Source organism: Tasmannia lanceolata, unplaced genomic scaffold, assembly GCF_043159265.1.
Source record: "Tasmannia lanceolata isolate RefF3 unplaced genomic scaffold, GAP_Taslan_0.1 ptg000037l, whole genome shotgun sequence".
In the NCBI taxonomy this organism is placed as follows: Eukaryota; Viridiplantae; Streptophyta; class Magnoliopsida; order Canellales; family Winteraceae; genus Tasmannia; species Tasmannia lanceolata.
Genome location: NW_027518714.1, coordinates 5,585,024 through 5,608,726, shown reverse-complemented (window position 1 = coordinate 5,608,726; position 23,703 = coordinate 5,585,024). Strand labels below are relative to the sequence as shown.

General features: G+C 36.0%; 1 protein-coding gene across 2 annotated transcripts; it reads left to right on the top strand.

Annotated features, from left to right (window-relative positions):
- The first annotated feature begins 108 nt into the window (after positions 1 to 108).
- Positions 109 to 22,580, top strand: APC6 (anaphase promoting complex 6). 2 transcript variants are annotated; one of them, XM_077371328.1, is made up of 16 exons: positions 109 to 482; positions 734 to 865; positions 1,928 to 2,001; positions 3,488 to 3,527; positions 3,919 to 3,964; positions 4,251 to 4,330; positions 4,556 to 4,737; positions 4,829 to 4,954; positions 6,240 to 6,314; positions 11,495 to 11,620; positions 14,253 to 14,322; positions 15,638 to 15,720; positions 16,199 to 16,312; positions 18,580 to 18,679; positions 21,903 to 21,938; positions 22,219 to 22,580. In XM_077371328.1, exons 1-16 carry the CDS (start codon positions 237 to 239, stop codon positions 22,339 to 22,341), a joined length of 1,653 nt encoding a protein of 550 aa, XP_077227443.1. In that variant the 5' UTR covers positions 109 to 236; the 3' UTR covers positions 22,342 to 22,580. The 2 variants fall into 2 exon arrangements, with proteins under 2 accessions (XP_077227443.1, XP_077227444.1); XM_077371329.1 differs by lacking the exon at positions 109 to 482 and adding an exon at positions 506 to 643.
- The last annotated feature ends 1,123 nt before the right edge of the window (positions 22,581 to 23,703 follow it).

The following is a 23,703-nucleotide window of genomic DNA, read 5'->3' as shown; positions in this document are numbered from 1 at the left end:
GATCTAAACCATTCATTTTCCATGGATGTTTTACAAGTTAGAGGGGCCACTAAGCATATTTTTTCATGGAAATCCGTTTTTTATTTATTCCATATAATCCATTTCGTAAGCCTCCTTTTAACAAATCCCGCTCTTTTCCACTAAAACCCCTTTCCCCACTCGCCGAGTCAGTCTTTCTCGACAGAAAAGAACCCCTTCTCAGTTCACCCCTCCGTACATTCTCCGGCAAAGAACAGATGAAAGAGGAGGAGGTGGAAAAGCTCCGAGGCGTGGTGAGAGATTGTGTGAGCAAACACCTCTACTCGTCGGCCATATTCTTCGCGGACAAGGTGGCCGCCCTCACATCGGACCCCGCTGACATTTATATGCAGGCCCAAGCCCTCTTCCTCGGCCGTCAGTATCGCCGTGCCCTACACATCCTCAACGCCTCCCAAATCGTCCTTCGCGATCTCCGTTTCCGATACCTCGGTGCCAAATGCCTAGTATTTCTCTCTCTGTTTTTGCATCGATCCATTTTTTTTTTCTAGGGTTTTTATTGATGCCGTACTGCAGTTAGGGTTTCTTTTTCTTTTTCTTTTGTTACAACATAATGTGTCTAACAAAATGATAAGAGAAAGAATGTTATTTATTCGAATTAGAATTGGTAATATTTCTTCACAATGTAATTTCTGTTAAAATTTTATCTATAAATTTGTAGGATCCTTATATTCTATTGCCTCTTTCTTCCCATTAGGAGGAATTGAAGGAGTGGCATCAATGTCTAGCAATGCTCAGTGATGCTGAAGTGGACAAACATGGAAAAGTTACCCGGAAGGATTCTAATGTTATGTGCTTGGATAAGGATGGGGAAGATCGCGAAATCAGTGTAACCTACGTTCCTATAATGATGTCTCATTGTTTCCTATCATTAGTTCACCTCTCCCTATATAGTCTTACAATTTGATTTGATTCTGTACTTTACTTCTCTCAAATGTTGACATCATGTTTGATCATAATCCATAATGGCTATATGGTATTTGATCATTATCCATCATGGCTAAATGCTCTGCGGTTTTTTTTATTGGACTTTTTGTTGCCATTGTTATTATTCTGGTCTTGTGGCAACATTGGTAACATAGTTTTAGAAACAGGTGTAGGTGCATTATTAGGTTAGGAGAACATATTCTAGTAACAGACTGTTAAAAAATGCAATTGATTTGGGAGGCAATGATTTGATAGATACGGTAAATTTACTGTTAAAAATGATTTGATAGATCCTAATCCTCCATGGATTAGAGGGTTAGGATCATCCTATTGTTAAAAATTCACTGTAAAGGAGTTTTGCTCAATTTAAGGGTGTGTGACTTAAATCAACATAGATTTACTAGATTCAACTATGAAAAACAAGATTTGAAGTCGTATCCTGCACGAATCCTACGAATCAAATGTGTTTAAAGGGAAAATATGTAGGACCCACATTTTAAAAGTGACAATGATTTGTCCGATTTGCTCAAAAAAGTAGGATTCGTGCAGGACACAACTACAACAAGAATCCTTCTGTGTCCCATGCGAATCTATCGCCAATTTGCATGTCAAAACATCTCAACGCGGATTTGGCATAGAGGGGCAAAAGAATTCATGCAACACAAACTATCGATGATACAACTGATATGTATCATTGATTTTGCTGATAGATGCATATCGTTTTGACCTCTTGGCTTCAGTCATTATGCTGACCGATACTTATTTTTCTGAATTCACCTATTCTGGGCACCTTTTTTTTTTTTTTTTTTACACAACCACAACTGGACTTTGCACTATTGTTTGGCCAACTTTATTCATATTCTTAGGCATACACGCCGATAAATTGAGTCTATATTTGATATGGAGACTTCAATATCTGTTTAGAATTTTAAGTTGGGAATGCCAATTTTTCGTCTTCTTACAGATTTCTGCAGCAATATATTTTTTGCGCGGAAAGGCATATGAAGCTCTGGAAAACCGTGCCCAAGCCTGTCACTGGTGAGCTACTGTCAATATTTTTCTTACAGTCTCACGAATGACTATAATCAGTGTATGGTTGCACATATTACTTTTGTAACTTATTTAATTTTGTAGCATAGTACCTTTCTTCCAATTTTGAAATTATATATCACAGTCCGGTGGAAAAATTGCATGATTCTCATTTTTCGGAATGGAGAAGCGAAGCCTAAGGCATAACAGGAAATTGTTGGTGGAAAATCCGTGATAACTAATGATGAAGGTGAAGACAATTGACATAGACTTGATGTCACAGTTAAGCCAGACATGAGAACTCAAAAAAAAAAAAAAAAAAAAAGGAGAAGAAAAAATGTTGGAGTTGGGGAATGTGTGCATTTGTTGAAATAGTGGCTTATGTATAAGAGATTCGAGGTTTACAAAGGTGTCGATCTCATCTTGTCTGGCTATCCTTATTGATAGAACTAACCTTTATCGATGAAATACTGGACAATTGTAAGGATCTAGGTGTATCTTTTTTTCTTGCATTCCTAGATAGGCCACTGAGTTAGCTGAATGTTAGCCATGTTGGGCATTAGTCCTGACGCGATGTATGAAGGCAACCTTTGCTGCTTCGTAGCTTTCTTTCCTTGTTATATATTTCCTCTTATCCTTTCAAAAAGAAAAAAAAAGAAACTTGTTGATGAAAGCTTAGAAAGAACTTGGTTGTTATCTTTCAAAAAATAAAGAACTAACTTTTCTCTATAATGGATGCAGGAACTGCCCTTTATACAGGTTTTTTTTATGCTCTCTTACCAAATAATCACAGATTAACAATTCCGATGAAATAGTTGTTTGATCCATTAATATTAAGACATGATGGTGTATGTTACTGTTAGGATGCTATGATACTGATCCGACACTGGTTTGTCCTTGTATCTGGTACTTGGATGAGGGTACTTCTATTTGATACTTAAAACTTTAAAAGAAGTATGTCAGGCGATGAATTTTAGTGGATCCCGGTATTTGATTCTTGCCAAATCAAACCACTCCTATTCATATCTGGTTAGCATAGGTAGAATGTGAAATGTACTAGACATTTCTTCCATGTTAACATTTTTGTTGACACATTAACGTCAACTATTTTACTTGGCTAGTTGGCTACTTGGTTTTTGCTCCTGATTTTCTGCTTCTGCTTTTATATTATGATTTTTCAACTTATTCCGAACTTCCAGAGTCACAATTGGACTTCTTCGTCTTCTTCTTCTTTCTTTTTTTTTGCAGCAGGGCTTGTAGAAATTTTGAAATCATTTACGTTTGATTGTAGAGTATTGACATTTAAGTATGTTATTTCATATTGATCTGGAGATTTTCTCCTGGCCATGTTCACATTTGTTTGGCATCAAACTAGTACCACACCTATATTGCTTTCTGATTCAGTTCAGGTTTCAGTTTCTTTTTTATTTTCTTCCTTATGCTGCAACTTACTTCACATTGGGTTCATACATTTACTTTTGTTTAATTCTTTAAGGTACAAGGCTGCTGTCCAGGCAGATCCTCTATGTTATGAGGTATGTTTTGGATGAACTAGCCTAGTCATTTCATTTGTCATGGATTGTGAATGGTAAATATTATTGTTACATCTCTGAAAAAGGTATTTTGTGGCATGCGATTTCTATCACGTATGGGTGTGAAACTGATGAATTTGTTTTGGAAAAACAGAAAATAATCCTTCATTATTTTCTCCGTAAAAAAGATGAAACCCCTCAACTTTCTAAAATTTATATTTTCCCCATTTTTTCCATTTGATTTTCAAAGCCCACTCTGTCCATTTTCATTTTTTCTTCTCAGGTATGTTTGTCTTGACCATTTCAACAAGGAGTTGGTGGTTTCTGTTCCCATAGAAATACAATGTGTTCTGTAATTCCATCTCATGGTTGTCTCTCATACTACATATTTCAGGCTTTGGAATGTCTGATTGACAATCAAATGCTTACATGTGAAGAAGGTAATATTCTTCTTTTAGATCTTTGTTTGACTTTGTTTTGTATATTTGTATGCAGTCAGTGAGGATTCATTAGGATTTCCATATTCTGTTATCTTTTACATTGGATCTCTAGGTGTTAAGTGCCTTGTTCACATATGTCAATCTTGTAGACTTTATGACCTTTGTGTTTGCCTTGTCTGCAAAATGTTCGACTCGGTGTGTTTGATTGTAAATTTCCCTGGAAACTGGCTGTTTCTTTTATTCCGAAGATAAATTTCAACTTAGTGGTGGATTTACCATATTTCAGAAAGGAGTCTCCTATCCTCATTGCAATTTACTCCAGAGGATGGATGGCTATCTGCATTTTATTCGTGTTTGATGAAGAAGGTAAAACTATAGCCTTATTAAAGAAGTATATATTCAAGATTGAAGACTAATTCTCTTTGTGATTTTGTATATATTTAAGACTGAAGACTCATTCTCTTTGTTATCTTGTATATATTCAAGATTGAAGACATCCTCTTTGTTATCTTCTTGCTGTTTTTTACTTTTCGGCTTTGTATGCTATATTATTGCAGTTACTGAGCAACTTGTTCTGTTTTCTTTGTTCAGTATGACAATGAAAATGTTTTAGAAGAAAAAATCACAGAGCTAGAAAAAGAAAATTGTGATAATAGTTCCCCAGATCCATGTTATACCCGCACACTGAAAAACAACACTGACCTGTTGGCTTGCAAAGCTGAATACTACCATCAATGTGGAGAATATCAAAAATGCTTTGAGCTGACTTCTGTGTAAGTTGGAAATTGATAATGAATTTTGACTCAAAATAGTGTGATCCATTTGAATTTTAACAACCATATTTTAATTCCATGTTTTTTCCAGGCTACTTGAAAGAAACCCTTTCCATTTGAAATGCACCTTAGTTCATTTAGCAGCTGCTATGGAGCTGGGCCATTCAAATGAGCTGTATTTTATGGCATGCAATTTGGTGAAGGATTACCCTCAAAAGTGAGTATCGATTTGCCTTCATTTTGTGGTTTATTAAATATGCCTGTATCGTGATTGATTGAGTGCCATAATAGTAGCCTTTTATTATTCATAGGCAACAATCAAATAAATACGGCGCACATTATATTTCTACGGTGTCGATCACTGGAACTTGGGGTAGAGCTTGAGCGTGCAGTTGTCGATCACCGTCGTCGATGTGGGATTGCTCGCGCTCAATAGGATTCAACCGTGTCAATCGCTCCCCTATTTTTCTTAAAAACTATTTATTTATTTTTAAAAACGCTTTAAAAATAGGAAAACTGTATTTTCAATAAAACTAATCAAGTGTGCAACTTTTTTTTTTGAATGGTAATCAAGCATGCATCATATGTTCTAATTTTATTGTGTTAATCGTTGCCTGATGTACCGATTCATTTTTTCCATTTTGGAAATTACTTATTTTCTTAAAAATGCTTTAAAAATAAGAAAAATCTATATTTTTGAAACTAAACTAATCAAACATATATGATAGAATAATGCCATTAATGAAAGTGGGCCCTATCATAATCCATAAAACTAATCATTGTTAACTAACCAACTTCTCCAAAAGCTTAAGCTGTTGGAGAAAGGCGTTATATATCTTTTATACTTTAACACTCCCCCGCATGTGTGGCCCACTTGGCAAACATGTGGCACACATGTGGTCCCACTTTGGGCCGACCATCGCATGTGGATTTTTTCTATCCGGGAGGTTTGAACTTGAGACCTTTGGCTCTGATACCATGTTAAGCTATTGGAGAAGTTAGTAAGTTAACATGGTATCAGAGCCAAAGGTCTCAAGTTCAAACCTCCCGGATAGCAAAAATCCACATGCGATGGTCGGCCCAAAGTGGGACCACATGTGTGCCACGTGTTTGCCAAGTGGGCCACACGTGCGGGGGAGTGTCAAAGTATAAAAGATAAATAACGCCTTTCTCCAACAGCTTAAGCTATTGGAGAAGTTGGTAAGTTAACAATCATTATTCAAACATAAAGTGCACTACTAAAAGCACGCTCTTATCTCAACAAAAACCGTGGCTTCTATGTTTTGGATAGTGTCATCACCATGGATTTTGAATGTTCTTTTGGTTTCATTGTCGTGTTACCTTATATTAGTGTAGGAAACTAGCCATTGATGAATGCTTGTAGTTCTTTTGGCTTCTTTGTCTTATATCCTGTATTAGTGTAGGGAATTTATTTTTCGCAATAAATTTGTTATCGTTCAAAAGAAACATTTATTGATTGGGATTCGTTCATTGTTTGTCAGAGCCTTATCGTGGTTTGCTGTTGGTTGCTATTACTATTGCATCAAGAAGTATGACCAATCACGGCGATATTTTTGGTAATACTCATGTTGTCTTGAGGATGAATTCCTTTTAAGTCATCAAAGGATGCTATGCATTTTTTGTGTTATTTTTCTTTTTTCCTTTTTGCAATATCATTCCAATGTATTACATGATCGTTGCGTTCAATTATATTATTTCTGTTGCATTTTCATTCCCACCTTGTGGAAGATGGTAGTAATATCTAAACATACCAATCTTAAATTCATTAATTTATTCACTCCTTAAAAGATTATGCTAATCTTCTTTATCTTCTTATATATATATTTTTTATATTTTACTTCGGCTATTTATTTGGTGGGTAAATGAATTCCTGCAAATGATAGGTTTCTAGTGGTTGATGGTCCAGTACTCCAGTACAGAGACAAAAAGGTGGAGAGAACCTGATAGATTGATAGTATTCTTTCTATATCATATCTTTACTGGATCTCACTCTTGTTGACAGTGGAAACATGTTAGATTGATGCAAAAAACATAACAAATGATACATGTCTTTATCTTCAATATGTCTTCATGATGTTTTGAATCTTTGATATTGTACTACTTAGCTTGTAATGTGCAATGAGCATCTAGTTGCCCTCTGATCCCAGTGCTCCATCCATCCGGTGTTGCCATTAAAATCGGAATGGGCTCCCATCCGTCCGTGTTATCTCAACTCAACTCAACTCAACTAAGCCTTTGTCCCAAATTAGTTGGGGTCGGCTAATGAATCCTTTTGAAAATTTTCATGAAGAAGTTGAAAGGATCTACCCGGCTCAACTCCGTCCGTGTTATCTAATTTATATAATTTTTGTGGTTTGTATCGTTATAGTTTTTGCAAGGAACATTTTTGAAATTCTTTCAATGTGGAACTCTTTTGGTTATTGGGTGCATTATGGACATCTTAACTATTGCGAAGTGTTTTTGGAACTGAGGTATCCATCAAGTGTCACCTTTGAATATTTTGGATGTAATTGAAAATTTCTTTCATTGAAGGAGAAAGAACGCAGTTCAGAGATTAATTGTCTATGTGAATCAAATGATATCATATCTCTAATTAGTACCATTCGAAAAAAAAATCATATCTCTAATAAGCAGTTGGTAGTGTGCATCGTGTTCAGATGCTATGCCAATTCCTTTCACCATATCATTCATTTTTTTTTCCTTTCCAGCATAGTTGTCACAATGTGCGAGGACGGAAGTCCTTAGAGCAAAATCCAGTGAATGCAAGGAGTTCAATAAATACATTCAGAACACTGTGAGTAGTTAAAGGACAAAACCTATAAGAGATAATTTACAAGACATTGTAAGCGTTGAAAGAGACAGATCTTGGATGCTGCACTATTGGTGCCCGAAAGAGTAATCTTTCCTATTTCTTTTTTTATTCAATTGAAATGAAAATCCTCAGTGCTTAATTTTGCTGATAAAATATGGCACAATTTGGACTACATTATTACATGAAGATACAGTGAATGACTGGCGCACCAACTAATGTAAGAAACTACCATTTGTGTGGGCCAAGCAGTGATGCCACAAAGACAAAGGAGAAGATGCAGATGCTGAAAAGACTTTGACACTCGACGTTTAATGTGAATGTGACAAAGGAAGGGTGCCTGATAAGAGATATATAGATTGCCACGAACTAGTCCTCTGGTGAAGACCTCCATTCACATGTCCTTCACTTGAACAAAAATTAGGGTGAAGATAAAATAACAACTTAATTGGGAAGTGAACTGAAAGAAATACAACTATTTAAGTTGGATGTTAGGAACAAGATAGGTTATGAACATCAAGCGAAAGTACAACGTAGAAAATTCAAAATTTATATCGATAATGGGAATATAAGATCCATCACCTGTTACAACATGTTATGGATCAAAATAAGGAACAAAAGAAGACATGTTTTATTTGGGTTACAGAGTATGCACCTCCCATACCCCTGTATTTGTGAACTTCTTTCCTTTTAGTTTGGTGCCCTTGGCTAAGATTCAGCTGATGATTGCTTCATTGATCTGACTGCCTGTTTGGACAAGGTCTTTGAAGGTGGGAAGAGTTTGAGCAAAGAAGTACTTAAAGTACTGCAGTGAGGGATTCGTGAGTACCATATTTGTTTGTTCTTCTTTGTTGGTATTTATGTCTTGTTTCCCAGAGTATTTGGGGGTTGGTTTTGAAAATCGTATTTCGTGGAGACTTAAAAAGGGAGAAAATAGAATGTTTAAAACAAAATAGTTTCTCCTTCATATTTTGTAAAAAAAGCATTTCTATAAGAGAATAAAAGTAGGTTTTATTTGAGATTTTCTCCAATATTGGGTGAAGAAGGAAGATGAGTTTTGTTGTTTGGGATTTTCTTCAATTGGAAGTTGGCATTACAATCAGTGATTGCATTATCGACTCCTGAGCTATAATACATAGCAATCCATAGAAACTGCAAAAGAAGCTTTTTGGTTAAAAGGTTTTATTCGTAAGCTTGGGTGGAAACAAGAGAAGGCATGGGTATACTGCGACAGTCAAAGTGCCATACACTTAGCAAAGAATAAAATGTACATGCAAGAACGAACATACATGTGTCAAGTATCATAAGATAAAAGAGTACATAGAAGAAGTCGAGATCTATCTTCATAAGGTGGGCATGGAAGAGAATGTTATAGATATGTTTACTAAGCCATTTAGAATGACTAGGCTCAAGAATTGCTTGGATTTGGCCAATATCACATAATGTTGATGATTGGTAGTGCACCTCATGTAATGGGTTGGGAACCTTATGTACAGGAGGTGTAGAGCTGTGTTCTTGAGAGTACACAATTTAGTTCATCTCCAGGTGGTTGTGAAACAATCCAAGCTCGAGGTTGTTGGTATTTATGTCTTGTTTACCACAACAGTTGTGAGTTGGTTTTGTAAACTGTATTGTGTAGACTGTAGAGACTTAAAAAGGGGAAAATAAAATGGTTTCTCTTTTGTATTTTGAAAAAAGGCATGTGTATAAGAGAATTAAAGGAGGTTTTGTTGGGGGCTTTCACCCGTGGATGTAGGCCATTGTGTCAAAGCAAGCAAATCGTGTGTTCTTTGTGTGTTGCTCTCTTGTGACTATTGTGTGTTTGCTTTTATTTTTTCCTTTTATAGCGTTTTTATTGGATTTTATCTGTCGGATTTACCCACATTCTCCATTTCCCGCAATATTGATACAACACTGAAATCAATTGAAGAATGTGGGATAATTGAGCCAATCGTTCATCGTCTAGTCCTCAGACCTTCTTGTTGGGGAGTTGTGGAGCTTTTCTTGAGGTTATAGAAGCTTTATTACAATGTTCTTGTACTCTCCTCCTTGGAAGATTGTTGTGTCTTTGAATGGGGCCGTAGCACTCCTTTTATAGAGTCTAGGATCTGGGGGTTTATGTTTCTAAGCAATTTGAGACTAAAATTCGTGCAAAAGCTAGCTTGAGAAAGTTTGGAAGGGTTTTAGAAAGGTTTTGTTTAGAAAAGTTTGAATGGTAGAAATGAGTTTTATGCAAGAAAACTCGATTTTTGGTAAGCTTGAACGGGTAGGAATCAATGCTTGGGTTTTGCACGAATCTAGACCTTCTTAGAGGTTTACTTTAGCAATTATGGTGAACCCAATTGAAAACATTGGCTTTGGATGCGAATTGGAGCTGTTTCTAAATTTAAACTTTTGCAACTTTTGTAGGCTTTGGTGTGCCAGATTTTCAACCGAGAGACAAATCCATCAATCGAGAATTCTGACTATCGATTGAAAGTTTCTAAATTTGACACCATAGTGTTCTTTGTGATATTTCCAACGGTGCAAGAATCGCCTCGATCCCATTTCAGATGGAGGAGATACGACCAGTTGTAGATAGGTCTTTCGACGATGTCTACGATCCACCCTGATAAAAACCTAGGCCTTTGGAAACTTTTGGACTTTGATAAAAAAGAATAGGATTTTAGAAAGCACTTAGAAATGTCATATTTTAAAGCTCTGGATTGCTTCTGGAAATATTCTTCTTTAATTATTTTGCACGATTTAAAAGCTTTTTAGAGTATTTCAAATTGGTTTAAACTCTTGTTTAAAATATGAGATCAACTAAACATCTTTAGGCTCAGATTTCTAGGTTTGCTTTCAAGATGTTTATCATTTTAGTCTTTTGACTCTAAGAGATGATTCAACATATTCAAATAAACACAACTGATCAATATTAGCACACTCCACCTCTGACAAATGTCAGATCAGGTGTACAAAATGAGGTTTCTTCAAATACAGGTTGTTATATATGCATAGAGCATTAGAAATGAGCATATATGTTTTATGTGGTTTATTATTTAGTGGACTACCTCGTCATTACGAGTATTTTGGACTTTGTCTTCTTATGTATATAGGCAATCATATCTCGCATTTTACAATTAATGAAAATAGATTTCTATTCTAACATGCGACCTATCTCTTGTTATCTCTTCTTCCATATCCATCATATGATTCAGGTAGCTTTTACATATTATCATAGCAGTCAAGATCAAGTCACAAGGGCAGAATCTGGTCTGTAACGGATGTACTTGTGTCTGTGCTTTTTCGTCTTCCTGTTCTCCGAAAGTCTCAAATCCCCCCTTTTGTTCCTTTTTTTTCTTCCAATCTTTAAATTTTAGCTTGACAATTTACCATGGATGCTAACACTGTTCACAACCTTCATTTTGAACAGCAAATATGCCATTTTAACTGCATTTGTAGGTTGTTCATTGACCTTGGTGGCCAGGCTCAATGCAAGGGGCTACTTCACTTCCCGCATCGGAACCTTTTTTTGCTCCCAGACCTTGCATTGCAACAATCCAATGTGCATAAATTTCATCTGAATTATAACTGTTGACATTTTTCATCCAGATCTTGTTGCTAACCCAGTTGTTTTGTGATTGTAGTAATAGTTTTAGAAGTCTGATCACTTAATTTCTATAAATAGCTTGCGAGGAGTCTTTCTAGTCAGTCATTCTTCCTTAGATTTTCTGGCCTCTTGCTCCATTTTTATCACCCATACCCCCTCCCCATTTCGTGCAAAGAAGTTACAGATTTTTGTACTGTGTTATTGTGACTAATTTACTTTTCTTCTTAATTATCTTTATATGGTTGTTATGGCATAATGTCTCGAATATATTCCATCTTTCTCTACCCATCCCAAAAAAATAAATAAAAAAATTGACCTTTCTCTTTTCCTTGCAGCAAGGCTACAAATTTGGACGGAACATTTCCTCCTGCTTGGATAGGTTTTGGAAATGCTTATGCGGTCCAAGAAGAGGGTGATCAAGCAATGGCTGCCTTCCGCACTGCAGCTCGTTTGTTTCCTGGGTAATTTATTGATATGTTTTTTCTGTTATATAGCTATATATATATATGTGTGTGTGTGTGTGTGTGTGTGTGTGTGTGTGTGTGTGTATAGCTATATAGTTTTCTATTGTATTTTCTTGGTATGATAAAATAAAGAGTAAATGTTTCAATTACTTTGTTGGTAGACTGGCAATAAAAATATATGTTGGTACCTCACTTTAATAAGTTGGAATTGAAGATTTGGGATTTATTTATTTATTTTAATCATAACATATCCTCTTGATTTATGTAATGTGCAGTACTAATGTTTCTTGCTTTTAATTATGTCTGTTCTTTCTGGCTGTTGCACTAAGAGTTTTATTTTAGGATCCATTTCAACGGATGCGAGCTTTAGGTGGAAGAGTCTTGCTTTAAAAGGACATTTTCACTTGCATGTTTCATAAGCACTGATTCCCGATAAGATAGGACTTGTTTAGCATTGATGTGAGATTGGTTAGACCTCTACCTTAGTGGCTATGATGTATGATTCCTAAGAGATCGTACGTTCCAATTTTGAAATGAACACTCCCAAAAAGAAAAGACACACTTTGGTATGAAATTCTGAATATTTTCTGATTGCAAAGAATTTAGGTTCCTCTCATTTCCTGATTATATATCTTGGTCACCCTACTCTAAAAATGTTACAAGGACAAGGTAATTGAAAGGGTTGAGAAGAAATTGGCAATGTAGGAAAAAGTTAATTATGGTTTTGGGGAAGAATACCAATCATAAGTTCTCTCTATTGAATTATCCGGTCTATTTCATGCGACTATTCAAAATCCACTCAGATGTAGCATATGTGTTGGAAAAATTCGAGGAGATTTCTATGGTAGGGAAAGATGAAATGACACCAAATGCCCAATTGTGTGGAAAAAGGCTTGCAATCCAATGCGTAAAGATGGACTTGGCATTGGACATCTCAAGGAGAGATTTATGTCCCTTCTTGGAGACTGTCACTAAGGGGAAACAATTGAGTATAAGTATGGGATGGGGTGGGTGACTGGTCATGTGGCAACCTCAAGGGGTGGGGGTTTCGGATCATGTTAGCTGGTTAGTTCATCTCGAGTCAAATATGAGTCAAGGACCAGGTTTAGAGTGGAAAGGGTGGAGCATTCATGGTTTGGTGAGTTTTGTATGCCATGCTTATTTGAGTTTGTACTGTTATTGAACTGTAGGGAGATAAGTATTAGAGGGGTGCCCAAGAATGGGGGAAGAGGGGATGAGTGGGTTTTGGAAGTTAGTTTTTATATTTTACCTAAAAGATGTAAGGTATGACTTTTACCCTTTAGGGTTTTAAAGAGTGTTCATGTGTACTTGTTTATGTGTCTCCTTCTGAGCTATGATTTTTAGATGCAGTCATAGTTACAAACGCGGGCATGGGAACAAAGATGCACCTTTTCACGCTTTTTTTTTTTTTTGAATAGTGAAGATCTTTTATTGATGGAGTAAAAAGAGGTAGGGGCAGACCGAAAACAACTTGGGTAGAAACAGTGAGGAAAGACTTGATAGCGAGGAACATAACAGAGAACATGACCTTGGATAGGATAGAATGGAAGAAAATGATCCATGTAGAAGAACCCAACTAGAGCCAGGATTAGAGCCAGACAGATTCCTTTGAAATTTTTCTAAAGGATTCATTTAGCCGACCCCAACTAGTTTGGGACAAAGGCTTTGTTGAGTTGAGTTGAGTTGAGTGAAGATCTTTTATTAAAAGAAGCAAAAGCCCAATGACCAAGGTGGTCAAGGGGAGTACATACAACACATGTGTTGCATAATAGATACAAAGCAAAAATAATAAAATCGACGCAGCATCCTGAGGAAGTTAAGTAATCAGAAGTCAAAAAACACTTATCTGTCGACACCCATGCGAGCTAGGGAATCCACCTCAGAGTTGGTTGATCGCCAGATATGTACCTTTTCACTTTCTAAAATGTAGGACATGGACACAGATAGGGTTATTCCATGCCATTATATAAGACACATGACATGTATAAAGAAGATACTGTAAAACTTAATTAAATTTAACTCCAAAATTAGTAAATAACTTATAATTAATAAGACTCGCAAGTGAAATTAAAATAGGATCTGCAAGACACATCAAAATTATTATTGCATATATGCGACAACAACAAACAAAAAGCATGATATTTAATATGGAAAGTGCCATATTTTGAAACATAAGTTATTTTGACCAATAGAATTACCTATACAATATCCAATATGAGTATCGATTATCGTATCATGTCAGACAAATTTTCAAGGCCATGGTGTCCGATATGAAATATGGCTTCTTACTGCCTCCCTCTCTAAAACTTTGCAACCTTGGATTCATATCTTTGGCTGTTTTTCCTTTGGATATTGCTAACACATAAACCTAGTAACATGTATTACACATGTCTGCTAGGCTGTGTATCATCATGGGACAAGGCTTAGTGCTTCTGTTTCTCCTTATTTTAATCTCAGCATAATGTGATCATATATTATTGGTGTGCAGCTTATTTATAAGTGCAATTTTATTCTATGTTATTGGTGCGCAACTTATTTATAAGTGAAATTTTATTCCCTTCAAAATTTACTCTTCACAGTTGTAATTGTTGTATTTTTCTCGTTCCAGGTGCCACTTGCCAACTTTATATGTCGGGATGGAATACATGCGGACACACAACTTTAAGCTCGCTGAACAGGTGATGTTTCATGCCTGTAAGCATCAAGCAGTTGCAGATTATAATAGTAAAATAATTTGGTTTCCACTTTTCATTTACACGTGTTTTCATTTAAGAACTTCATTTTAGTGCTATACAGAATATAAAAGATCCTCTAAGAAATTAAACCACATTATTTACAACATTAAATGGATGGAGGCAAATACTTTTCATTTGGTTCTAGCTCCATTAGCTCCATATACAAGGATCTTTCTTAGGTCAAATTTAAACTGTTACTTGTTAAACTGGAGTCTGAAAAAAATTCGTTCTTAAATTATGCTGTTATCCAAATATACTTGACACACTTTTTTGCCAAGGGAGAAGAGTTACTGATAAAAAAAAGGGAGAAGAGTTTTACTATTTCGGCCAAGAAAACTCAAAAGAAAAATGCCAGAATACATGACATCGGCACAACACCTGGGTTTCCCAAAGATGCACCATCAAATTTGAGTTTGTGCGCTTCTGGGCCTAGGCGAGCCCATTTGCATTTCCGCTTCTGTCATCGTACTCTATCTCTAACAATGATCTCCCACTTATTTTATACGTCTTGCATTAAATACTTTGAACTCCTTCCTTGCATTGGTCCATAATATCAATATGAGAGTCTCAAGTCTCCCTTAGAATCCAAGCAATATGTTTCTTTTACCCTCAAATGTTCTTCAGGTTCTTTCTAACCAAAGTGTCCATGCCACCACAACTAAAATCATGCGCCAAAGAATGTGCCCTTTCTCACCTAGGTCTGTGCAATTCCACTCTAAAAGCAAAGAGAGAGGAATCCCTTCTATCTTTGAATTATAAAGCAAACGATTAGATACTATGTATCTGTAGGTGGGTTTTATAATAGTTTTTTTTTTTTTTTTTTTAATTCGGTAAAATTGCCTTCCCTATTTGTTGTAGAAAAAATTGTGAACTGGGCTGGATGCCAGCTAATTGGAGTTACCCTAGAGAGGGAGACTAGCTCTATTGACACCAAATACTCCATGCAGTTCACAACATTTCCGTCCATGATTATTCCCATTGGAAACAAGCCATGCTTATTGCTGCCTACTGTTCTATCACTTTCATCTTTTTTACTGGCATAGAAAAATCAGTATGCGCATTCTGCCTGAAATCTAACTAGATATTGGGAAAGATTTGTTAGTTATTTATATTTCTATGCTGTTCATTATGGAAATAAATTGCAGAATTTGCTTGCATTTTGAGAAAATAATTTGTTATATGTAGCAGTAGTAGAATTATTCTATAATTTAAGCACAGCTTTTATCCTTGCAAATCCTGATCTGTCTTTTGTCTTCAGTTTCTTATGCAGGCAAAAACAATTTGCACTTCTGATCCCCTAGTGTATAATGAACTTGGAGTCGTTGCTTATCATACAAAAGAGTAAGGAAATTGCCCCTAATGAAATGCGTTTCTGTATAATTTGGGTTTTGAATTGTTGACTTCTTCTCTTGGATGATGGTTGTTTGGAATTTATCTGTACAATACGTTGCAATTTAGAGAGCACTAAGATACATTTATATAATGTCATGGTTACATGCATTGAAATGCCTGGAATTGAGAATTATTCATGCTGTGCAAAGATGCCTTTACTATGACCTTTTTTATTCCACTTTTCTATTATTCATTTCCTCATTAACAGATTGTTTGGTGTAGAAAAACTGTTGATAGTTGTTAGTAGCTGCATTTTTGTACTTTTGTTTTTCTTTCCAGGATATCTCTTTGTTTAGCTCTCAATTTTTTTTCTCATATGTTTGGTTAGTCAACGGTCCCGAAATCATATTTCTCTCTCTTTCTTATTATCATTTCATTCAAGAATATCACCCATTGATATATTTGTATTTTTATATTACTCTTTTAGGTATCAAAAAGCTGTGAGGTGGTTTGAGGAAACTTTGGCTCACGTTCCATCACCATTATGTGAAATGTGGGAACCGACCTTGGTGAATATGGCACATGCATTAAGGAAGCTAAAGTATGTTTATGTACAGAATGTTTAAGCTTATAGCATTAGTCATTATTCTGATTTCATAGAATGTGTAAATGGTTCTCAGTGCATAACTTCTCTCTGGATAGTTTACGTCAATTCTTTCTTGAGAAGAATTGTTTTACATATTGATGTGTAGAGATTCTGTTGCATTATTTGTCAAAGCTTTGTCGACTATGAGTACACATTTTCGGCATTCTCTTTGAGAGACGCGTGCTTATGAAAGACAAACAGCCCTACTTAAGAGCTGAATGAATTTTTTGGTTTTTTTCTGAGAGCCATGGATTTTCGGTCTGAATCTAGACTAGAGTGGACTGAACTCTTTGACTTGCCCCAGTTGTCCTACCACCACCCCGTCAAAAGTTCAATTCACATAACTAGTGTCTACTTGAGTTCAACTTATGGAAAAACAATTTCCCCTGCATATATTTAGTCTATTTTCCCTAGTTTCTGTATGACTGCTATTTCGCTTGAATGTGCTGTGTTATTTTCTCATTTGGTGGATGATTATACACATTGCACTTGGGTTAGCTGACATAGAGAGAAGTTAGAAACTTTTCTTCGCTTATAACTTTTAAGAAACTGTGGTAGAACTTCACTTCGAAAAGACAAAGGGTGGTTGAGGATTGATACGATGGTGTGTGAAATCCATCTTGAAAACACGAAAAGAAGTGGACAACATAAGTAAAACAGAGGTGGAAAGAGCATTATGTCGTGGACCTGTTCTAATAGGGTTAGACCGTGGCACGGCTGAAAACTGATATTTTGTTTCCTGCAGAAGTCCGTAGTAAGAGAATTCTACATCGAAGCATTGTAGAAAAAACTGGGGATACCTATGCCATAAAAAAAAACATTGTAGGAAAAACTGCCTCTGACAGTCAGGCCTGTCAAACAGAGAAGATTGGAATCCACAATATTACTAAGTTGAAAAAAAATTATTTTACTCCAGTAATTCCTTTCGATAGAGCTAAAGCGGCAAGAAAGATGGAGAATGGGAATTATGAAGAAAGACCTCAAATCCACTTATGTAATCTCTTTGATTGCATAGAAACAAAAACATAAATTTAGAGGAAGATTTCTGTCAGAAGGAATCATGGCAGCAAATGTAAATATTTACAGAGAGAAAAAGCACCTTGAATCGAGTCGTGGGACTACTTGTTCGTTATTTGTGTTGCAGTTTTGCAACTATAAAAGTTTTCAGATCATACCATCAACCTATAGGGTGGGGTGGATGGGTGGGTGTTGTGGTGGGTCGAAATTGGTTATTTTTATGTTTCCTTGCCTTTTGACACTTAATTCAACTAACCTAATTTCCCAATTGGGTGACTGAAAAACACAAACTTTTCTAAAATGGGAACTGGTTTTTGCATGACACGGACTGCATTTTCCATTGTTTTCTGGATAATTTGAGCGGCTGGGGTCAATTCTCAACTCAGCTCACTGGCTTTGTGAGTCATGATTGAAGCATTCAATTATTCTATGTGGACAAACAGAGAAAATCAGATTTAAGATATCCAAATAGGATCTTAATTTCCCAATCAAACATTAACTCTATCAAGTGATGTATTTGTTTTTCTGAATTCTTATGGTATGTGGGATTTTCCAAGACTGAAATTGAGATTAAACTATTGAAAAACCAGGGTAGTTTGATCTTTTGTTTCGTTTTTTCTTTTTCTATTTTTAGTACATTATAAAGTTAGTAGGGCTGCGTATGTAGTTGTTAGTGATGGGTGGAGAGTTCAAGCAAAGTCCTTCTTTCTTGTTCTTTTTTCCTTTTAGAGGGGTTATATTAGCAGCGGTCATTCCCACGACCTCAAGGCTGCAAATTAGCATCTGTTTGTTTATCTTAAGCACATAAACTTGGTTATGAGTACGGCATTCTATAAACCCTATGGTTACTTTTTTAAGAGAATGTCTCTTTCCACCTGGTACGTGGTGATAATGCCTTTTCGCATCTATTTTTTGTTTTAATCTTAAGCACGTAAACTTGGTTATGATTACTGCATTGTAGCCATTAAAAAATGATTACTGCATTGTTTACCAAAAAAGCTGTTGAATTACTGCAATACGTATTGAAGTGAAATATGCTTTTCCTTTTTCTTTACATTCCAACTTTATGAAGGTGGTTGATGCTTTTTGTACGACTATTGGTTTGGTGACCACCTTTCATGACTACTTTTACAATTTGAATGAAGAAAATTTCTGATTTCTTTTCCTATGATGTTAAACTGAGACGAAAGTCAATTGTTTATCAGGATGTACAGTGAGGCAATCTCATATTATGAGAAGGCACTTGCGCTTTCAACCAGAAGTTTGAGCACTTATGCAGGTCTGGCATACACTTATCATCTACAGGTATGTTTTTAACTATTTCCACTTTTTATCTTTTTTCTAGCATGATATATAGCCCTTTAGTACTACAGATTTAAAAAGCAATTTCCAAAGGTATATTTGATGTAATAATTTAAAATTTGCAAATTGTATTTAAAAAGTGATTGGTCGGCAGTCCAGTATTTTGCATATGCATCCATTGCATGATTAGCTGTCATAATTCATTCTACATATCTAACGACAAAGAAATGTGTGGTGGAAATTAATCTCAAATGCTGGGATTGGAAACTCTAATATAAAATTGCCTGGTTTTCTACTTTTTCCTATTGTTAGATGAAGTAGACTAAATCTAACTTTCTTTCCTGAAGCCTAGTTTTCAAATTTTGAATGCATCATCCTGAAGGTTATGTTTAAATTATACTGTTGTTTATATGAATGTGTGAAGTGTGAACGGAGAAAAGAAAGTTTCAATTGAAAAAATAGTCTTCCTTAACCTTCAGGACAAACATAGTTAAATATTACATACCGTTTACCTAGATGACTCACACTTATCTAAATGAAAACCGTAATTGAACACTTGTTTTATTAAACAGAGGAACTGTAGAATATGCAATAGGAGTAAAGGGTGACCAAACCAATTTTTTTTGAAAGGCAATAATTTTTATTTCAGAAAAACAACAGATACAACCATGGGGACAAGCAGTCCCCAAAACGTAGTAAGGCATACAAAGGCCAGTTATAGGCAATACAGGAAAGTAAACCAAAACAAAACTTCCCAGAAGCTAAGAGATCATACACAGCACACAAAAACTTCAATTGCGCTGTCAAGTGGATTATCTGACACCTTCTTGAGGAATCTATTGAATCACCTCAACCTTTTCCAATTCCACACGCTCCTTTGCCAAACAATCAGCTTCTCATTGGCCGATCTTCTCATGTGTTGGATTAAGGGGCAGTTTAATCGCACCAGATCCTGTATCTCCGCAATCATATTTTTCAAGCCTCCAAGGTCTCCGTCTTTTATTTGATGCTCAAGCTAACACATTTAGTGAATCTCCTTCAATGATGAGGGGGCCCAAGTAGTTCTTTGCATACGATCTTGGACCAAAAGGCAATGCCCTCGCTTCGGCTTCATTAGCATCACAAAATCCAGCCAGTAAGACATAAATAATTCACTGCTAGAATCGCGGATCAAACCCCCAATACCACATTGACCCGGGTTGCCGATAAAACTTCCATCAAAATTCAACTTCACCCAACCCACCGGAGGCGCCTTCCACTTGGGAGCTATTTTCTCTTACCTTTTCTTTTCCCATATAACCGCATTCCAATTTCTAAGAATTTCTCCTACACCATAACGAAGGCCAATCTTTTCTCTTGTCCAAGCTAAGCTATAAGCTTGGACAAGAGAAAAATATCGGGAGTTAGTTCTTTATCGTTCTAAATATGTATAAAGGCTATTCCTTGTAATCTTTGCAAGTTTTTTTGGGGGGTCATTTCTGACAATCTCTTAATGAATGTTTATTTCTGTGGGTCTTGAGATTTTTTTGGGCTCATTAATCCTACACGGCTACACCCATGAAAAGTCACTTTTCTTCTTTCCTTTTTCTAATTCTTGTTTTTCATTTTTTTTTCTTTTCTTCTTGGTATCGGGCTCTGTCCTTTCTTTTCCGTTCGTCCTTTCTTCAACCAACACTCGGTCTAAGATCTACTCGTTTGAGAGCTTTAGAAGCATGATGTGGTTGTCATTAGGTGACAAATTGGGCCTCATGTAATCAATTGTTATTTTTAGGTAATAATAATACTTTTTTTTTCTTTTTTTTTTCTTCTTTTGATGAGGTCTGATAGGTCTTTGATGGAGATATATGATAGAAATTAAAAAAAAACAGTTTTTGATTTTCTTTTTTCTTTTTATGCTTCAAGGAGTATCAAACCTCAGAGCTGCTAACATTGGCAGTACTACTGATAACATCAGCCATTATGGGTTCATATCCTAGCTATATGCTGAAATTATTCTAGTCCATTCCCTGGTCTTCTGATTCAAACTTCCTGCACAATGGGTTGGTTTTGTGTTCTTCATTCTAGTATCTCAAAGGTGCTATTGAACTACGCGGAAAATAAAATGAATTATATTTTGGAATGCCAGAAAGCACAGATTATACTCATACTTCTCAAGTTCTCTCTAAAAGCTGAGTAATTATAAATTACACTAATAACTCATTAGTTGGAGTACAAGAATGAATGTCTAGCAACATAAAGCAAATGGTAAATGTATACCATAATGATTTCTATCGTTGGCCATAAATTTTGACTACTCCACGTCAAGTTTGTGGTAATATTCTCGAACAGAATTTTCTTTGTTATTGTTTCACATTATTCTTTTCTTGTAATTAACCATCTCGTTCCTTTGAATGAAATTTTCTGCCTTTCAAAAAAATATATTCTCGAACAGAATCCACCCTTGTGATTGTTTATGCAATCCATTGTTGTATCTAGACCAAGAAGCCTTATTGCAATTCACTTCAAAAGTTGGAATTTTTGTTCTATGGTGATCCTAAGCCATCCTGCTCTTCTAGTGTGACCTATCGGCCCTTTTATCCATGTTTACGAAAGATGTCCAGAAAAATTCAGAAACCGAATAAAGCTTCTAGTTACATTGTATGTCAAGTCCTCCGTTTTAATCTCATTTTGCTCAAACATTTTTCAACAACCCTCTTGGATACGTGGATTTTAGAATCCAGGTTATAGTATGAAAGCGGTGTAAAATTCTGGATTTTACAATCCAATATCCTGGATTTTAAGTAAGAAATTCAGGTTAGAAATCTCTCCCCCATCCTGAGATTTCTAAAACGTAGAAACACGGGACGATCTCTTACTCTCTCGCTCGATGGAAAGAAGTGCGAGAAATCAGAAAACGACAGACGGTCTCCTCCTTCTCTCTCGTCTCCCATCCACGATTTTGAGAAAATCCAAGATTCTAAAATCTGCGTATCCAAACGGCCCCTAAATGAGAAATACTGAAATTTCAAGTGTTGCATGAGAAATAACTAAATCGCACAATGCTATTTCAGCTCCTGCCTTTTCACCTTAAGCATGCTTTTGCAATTTTGATTACTATGGATACCATCAACACCTTCTAGTCTTCTGATCTTGTCTCTGAACCCTGAAACCATAATTCTTTCTTCTTTTAAATCCTGAAAACCTCTTCAATTTTGATGTCTTGATGGTTATTGCCCTTTTTTGACAGGACAACTTGAGTGCTGCAATTACCTGTTATCACAAGGTAAGTTCCAGTGAACTGTGTTTAGTGGCAGCAACATACATGCTAGGCAGAACTCTTTATCTCTTGTCTACAGTCTAGACCGTGGAACAGAACAGTACATATGACCCAATTTTGTTCCGTGGTGTATTGACTCGAAAGAACAATTAAAAACAGCTACAAATTCCAGTTAAACTCATATCTCCTCGGAAAGATTTGTTATAGTTTTTGAACCATCATGGTTTCTGTCCAAGCAAGTTTTTAGAATATGATGTGTTATCACTAAATTTTGTTTGGAATCCAGGCATTGTGGTTGAAGGCAGATGATCAGTTTTGCACGGAGATGCTAACGCTGGCTCTTGTGGATGAAGCCCGCAGCGGCACCGATCACAAAGTGAATACCCCCATGTCCAAAGTCCATGCTTAATAGCGGGTAAATCTCACTCATCTGGAAATATATACATTGCCTCGTTTATGTATTGTATAACATCGAGAAAATGAGAAATCGGCTGAAGCGCAGGCATTGAGACCAAATAGTCAATGTTGCAGTTCCATTAAAATTTTGATTATATTTTTCTCTCTTTACATATTTATATGTAAAAATAGGAATTGTACTAATTTACACTTTTACCAAATCAATGAAAATCCAAGATCCGGTTTTGCTTAGTGGTGAGTCCAACCCCTGCACTCCAGATGATCCAAAAATGATCCTAATCGTCTGATCAAATGGCATTTTGTTTGATTGTCTGTTTGTAGACTGCTCTACAAGACAGTTAGGATTTTCCAGTTGGTGCAACTTCTTTTCTATGGCCAATCTGTAGAAGGTGTTGATTGTTTTTCAGAAAAAAGGACTCTTCTGGGACCTTGGTAGTTTGTCCAAATTAATTGTGGGCCATGGATCTCCATAATCCCTGCTCATTGTTTTTTTGAGGAGTGTGTTTAACGGTTGATTTTAGGTCCAAGAAACTTTAAACACAGATTGTGAAGTACAAAAACAATGTGCAACAATCATTATCTTTTGAAGCAATATGTACAAAGATTAGAGGAATTCTACAAGGGAAATGTTATCAGCACTACTGTATTTTGATGAGGGCACTCCTCACTTTATTAAAAGTACGGTATGGCCCTCACCATAGGATGATCCAAACCGTCCATTAGATGGGCCACGGCCTAAGTAGATTGTGCCTCAAAAATCATTTCGATAGGTTGATCCTAACCCTCCGATCTGAATGTTAGAGGGTTGATCCTAACCCTCTATAAATAATATTTACAAATGAGGAAACAATGAGAATTTAGAATGCTGAGATGGTGAGAAGTGGCAGAAAATAGGCCATGTTTGGCAGCCATGATTTTTTTTTTTCCACTGAATATTAGTTTATCACAATGGGAGGGGCAGAGGGTGAGTGGGAGAGAATTTAGAGGTCTGAGAACTAGCTGAAAAGTAGGAAAAAGAAACTCGTTTTGTTTTTCCTTATTTTTCAGCCACTTCCCACTCATGCCCTCTCAATTCTCTTCCTCTCCCACTCTCCTTACCCCTTTCTCAACCAATGGTAAGCTGATATTCCATGAAAAAAATTTCATGATTGCCAGACATGGCCTTAATAGTTTTTATTTTAAAAATTAACTTCTCTTGAACTGAGATCAAGAAAATTCACTTTACTGGTACTTTTAAAATATGAGACTGATTATTTTCACTATTTTTCAGAAGACTAACCAATCTTAAATCGAGATCAAGTGAACTGAAGAATGCTGAGGCACGACCTCGCGACGCCGGTGAAAGACACAGTAT

What these genes read in the sequence shown, in the direction of transcription:
- APC6 (XM_077371328.1), top strand. Translation starts at nt 237, where the DNA reads ATGAAAGAGGAGGAGGTGGAAAAGCTCCGAGGCGTGGTGAGAGATTGT. An exon ending in CAATCACGGCGATATTTTTG is followed by an intron (nt 6,315 to 11,494) that starts GTAATACTCATG and finishes TTTTCCTTGCAG; the next exon opens with CAAGGCTACAAATTTGGACG. An exon ending in CAATTACCTGTTATCACAAG is followed by an intron (nt 21,939 to 22,218) that starts GTAAGTTCCAGT and finishes TTTGGAATCCAG; the next exon opens with GCATTGTGGTTGAAGGCAGA.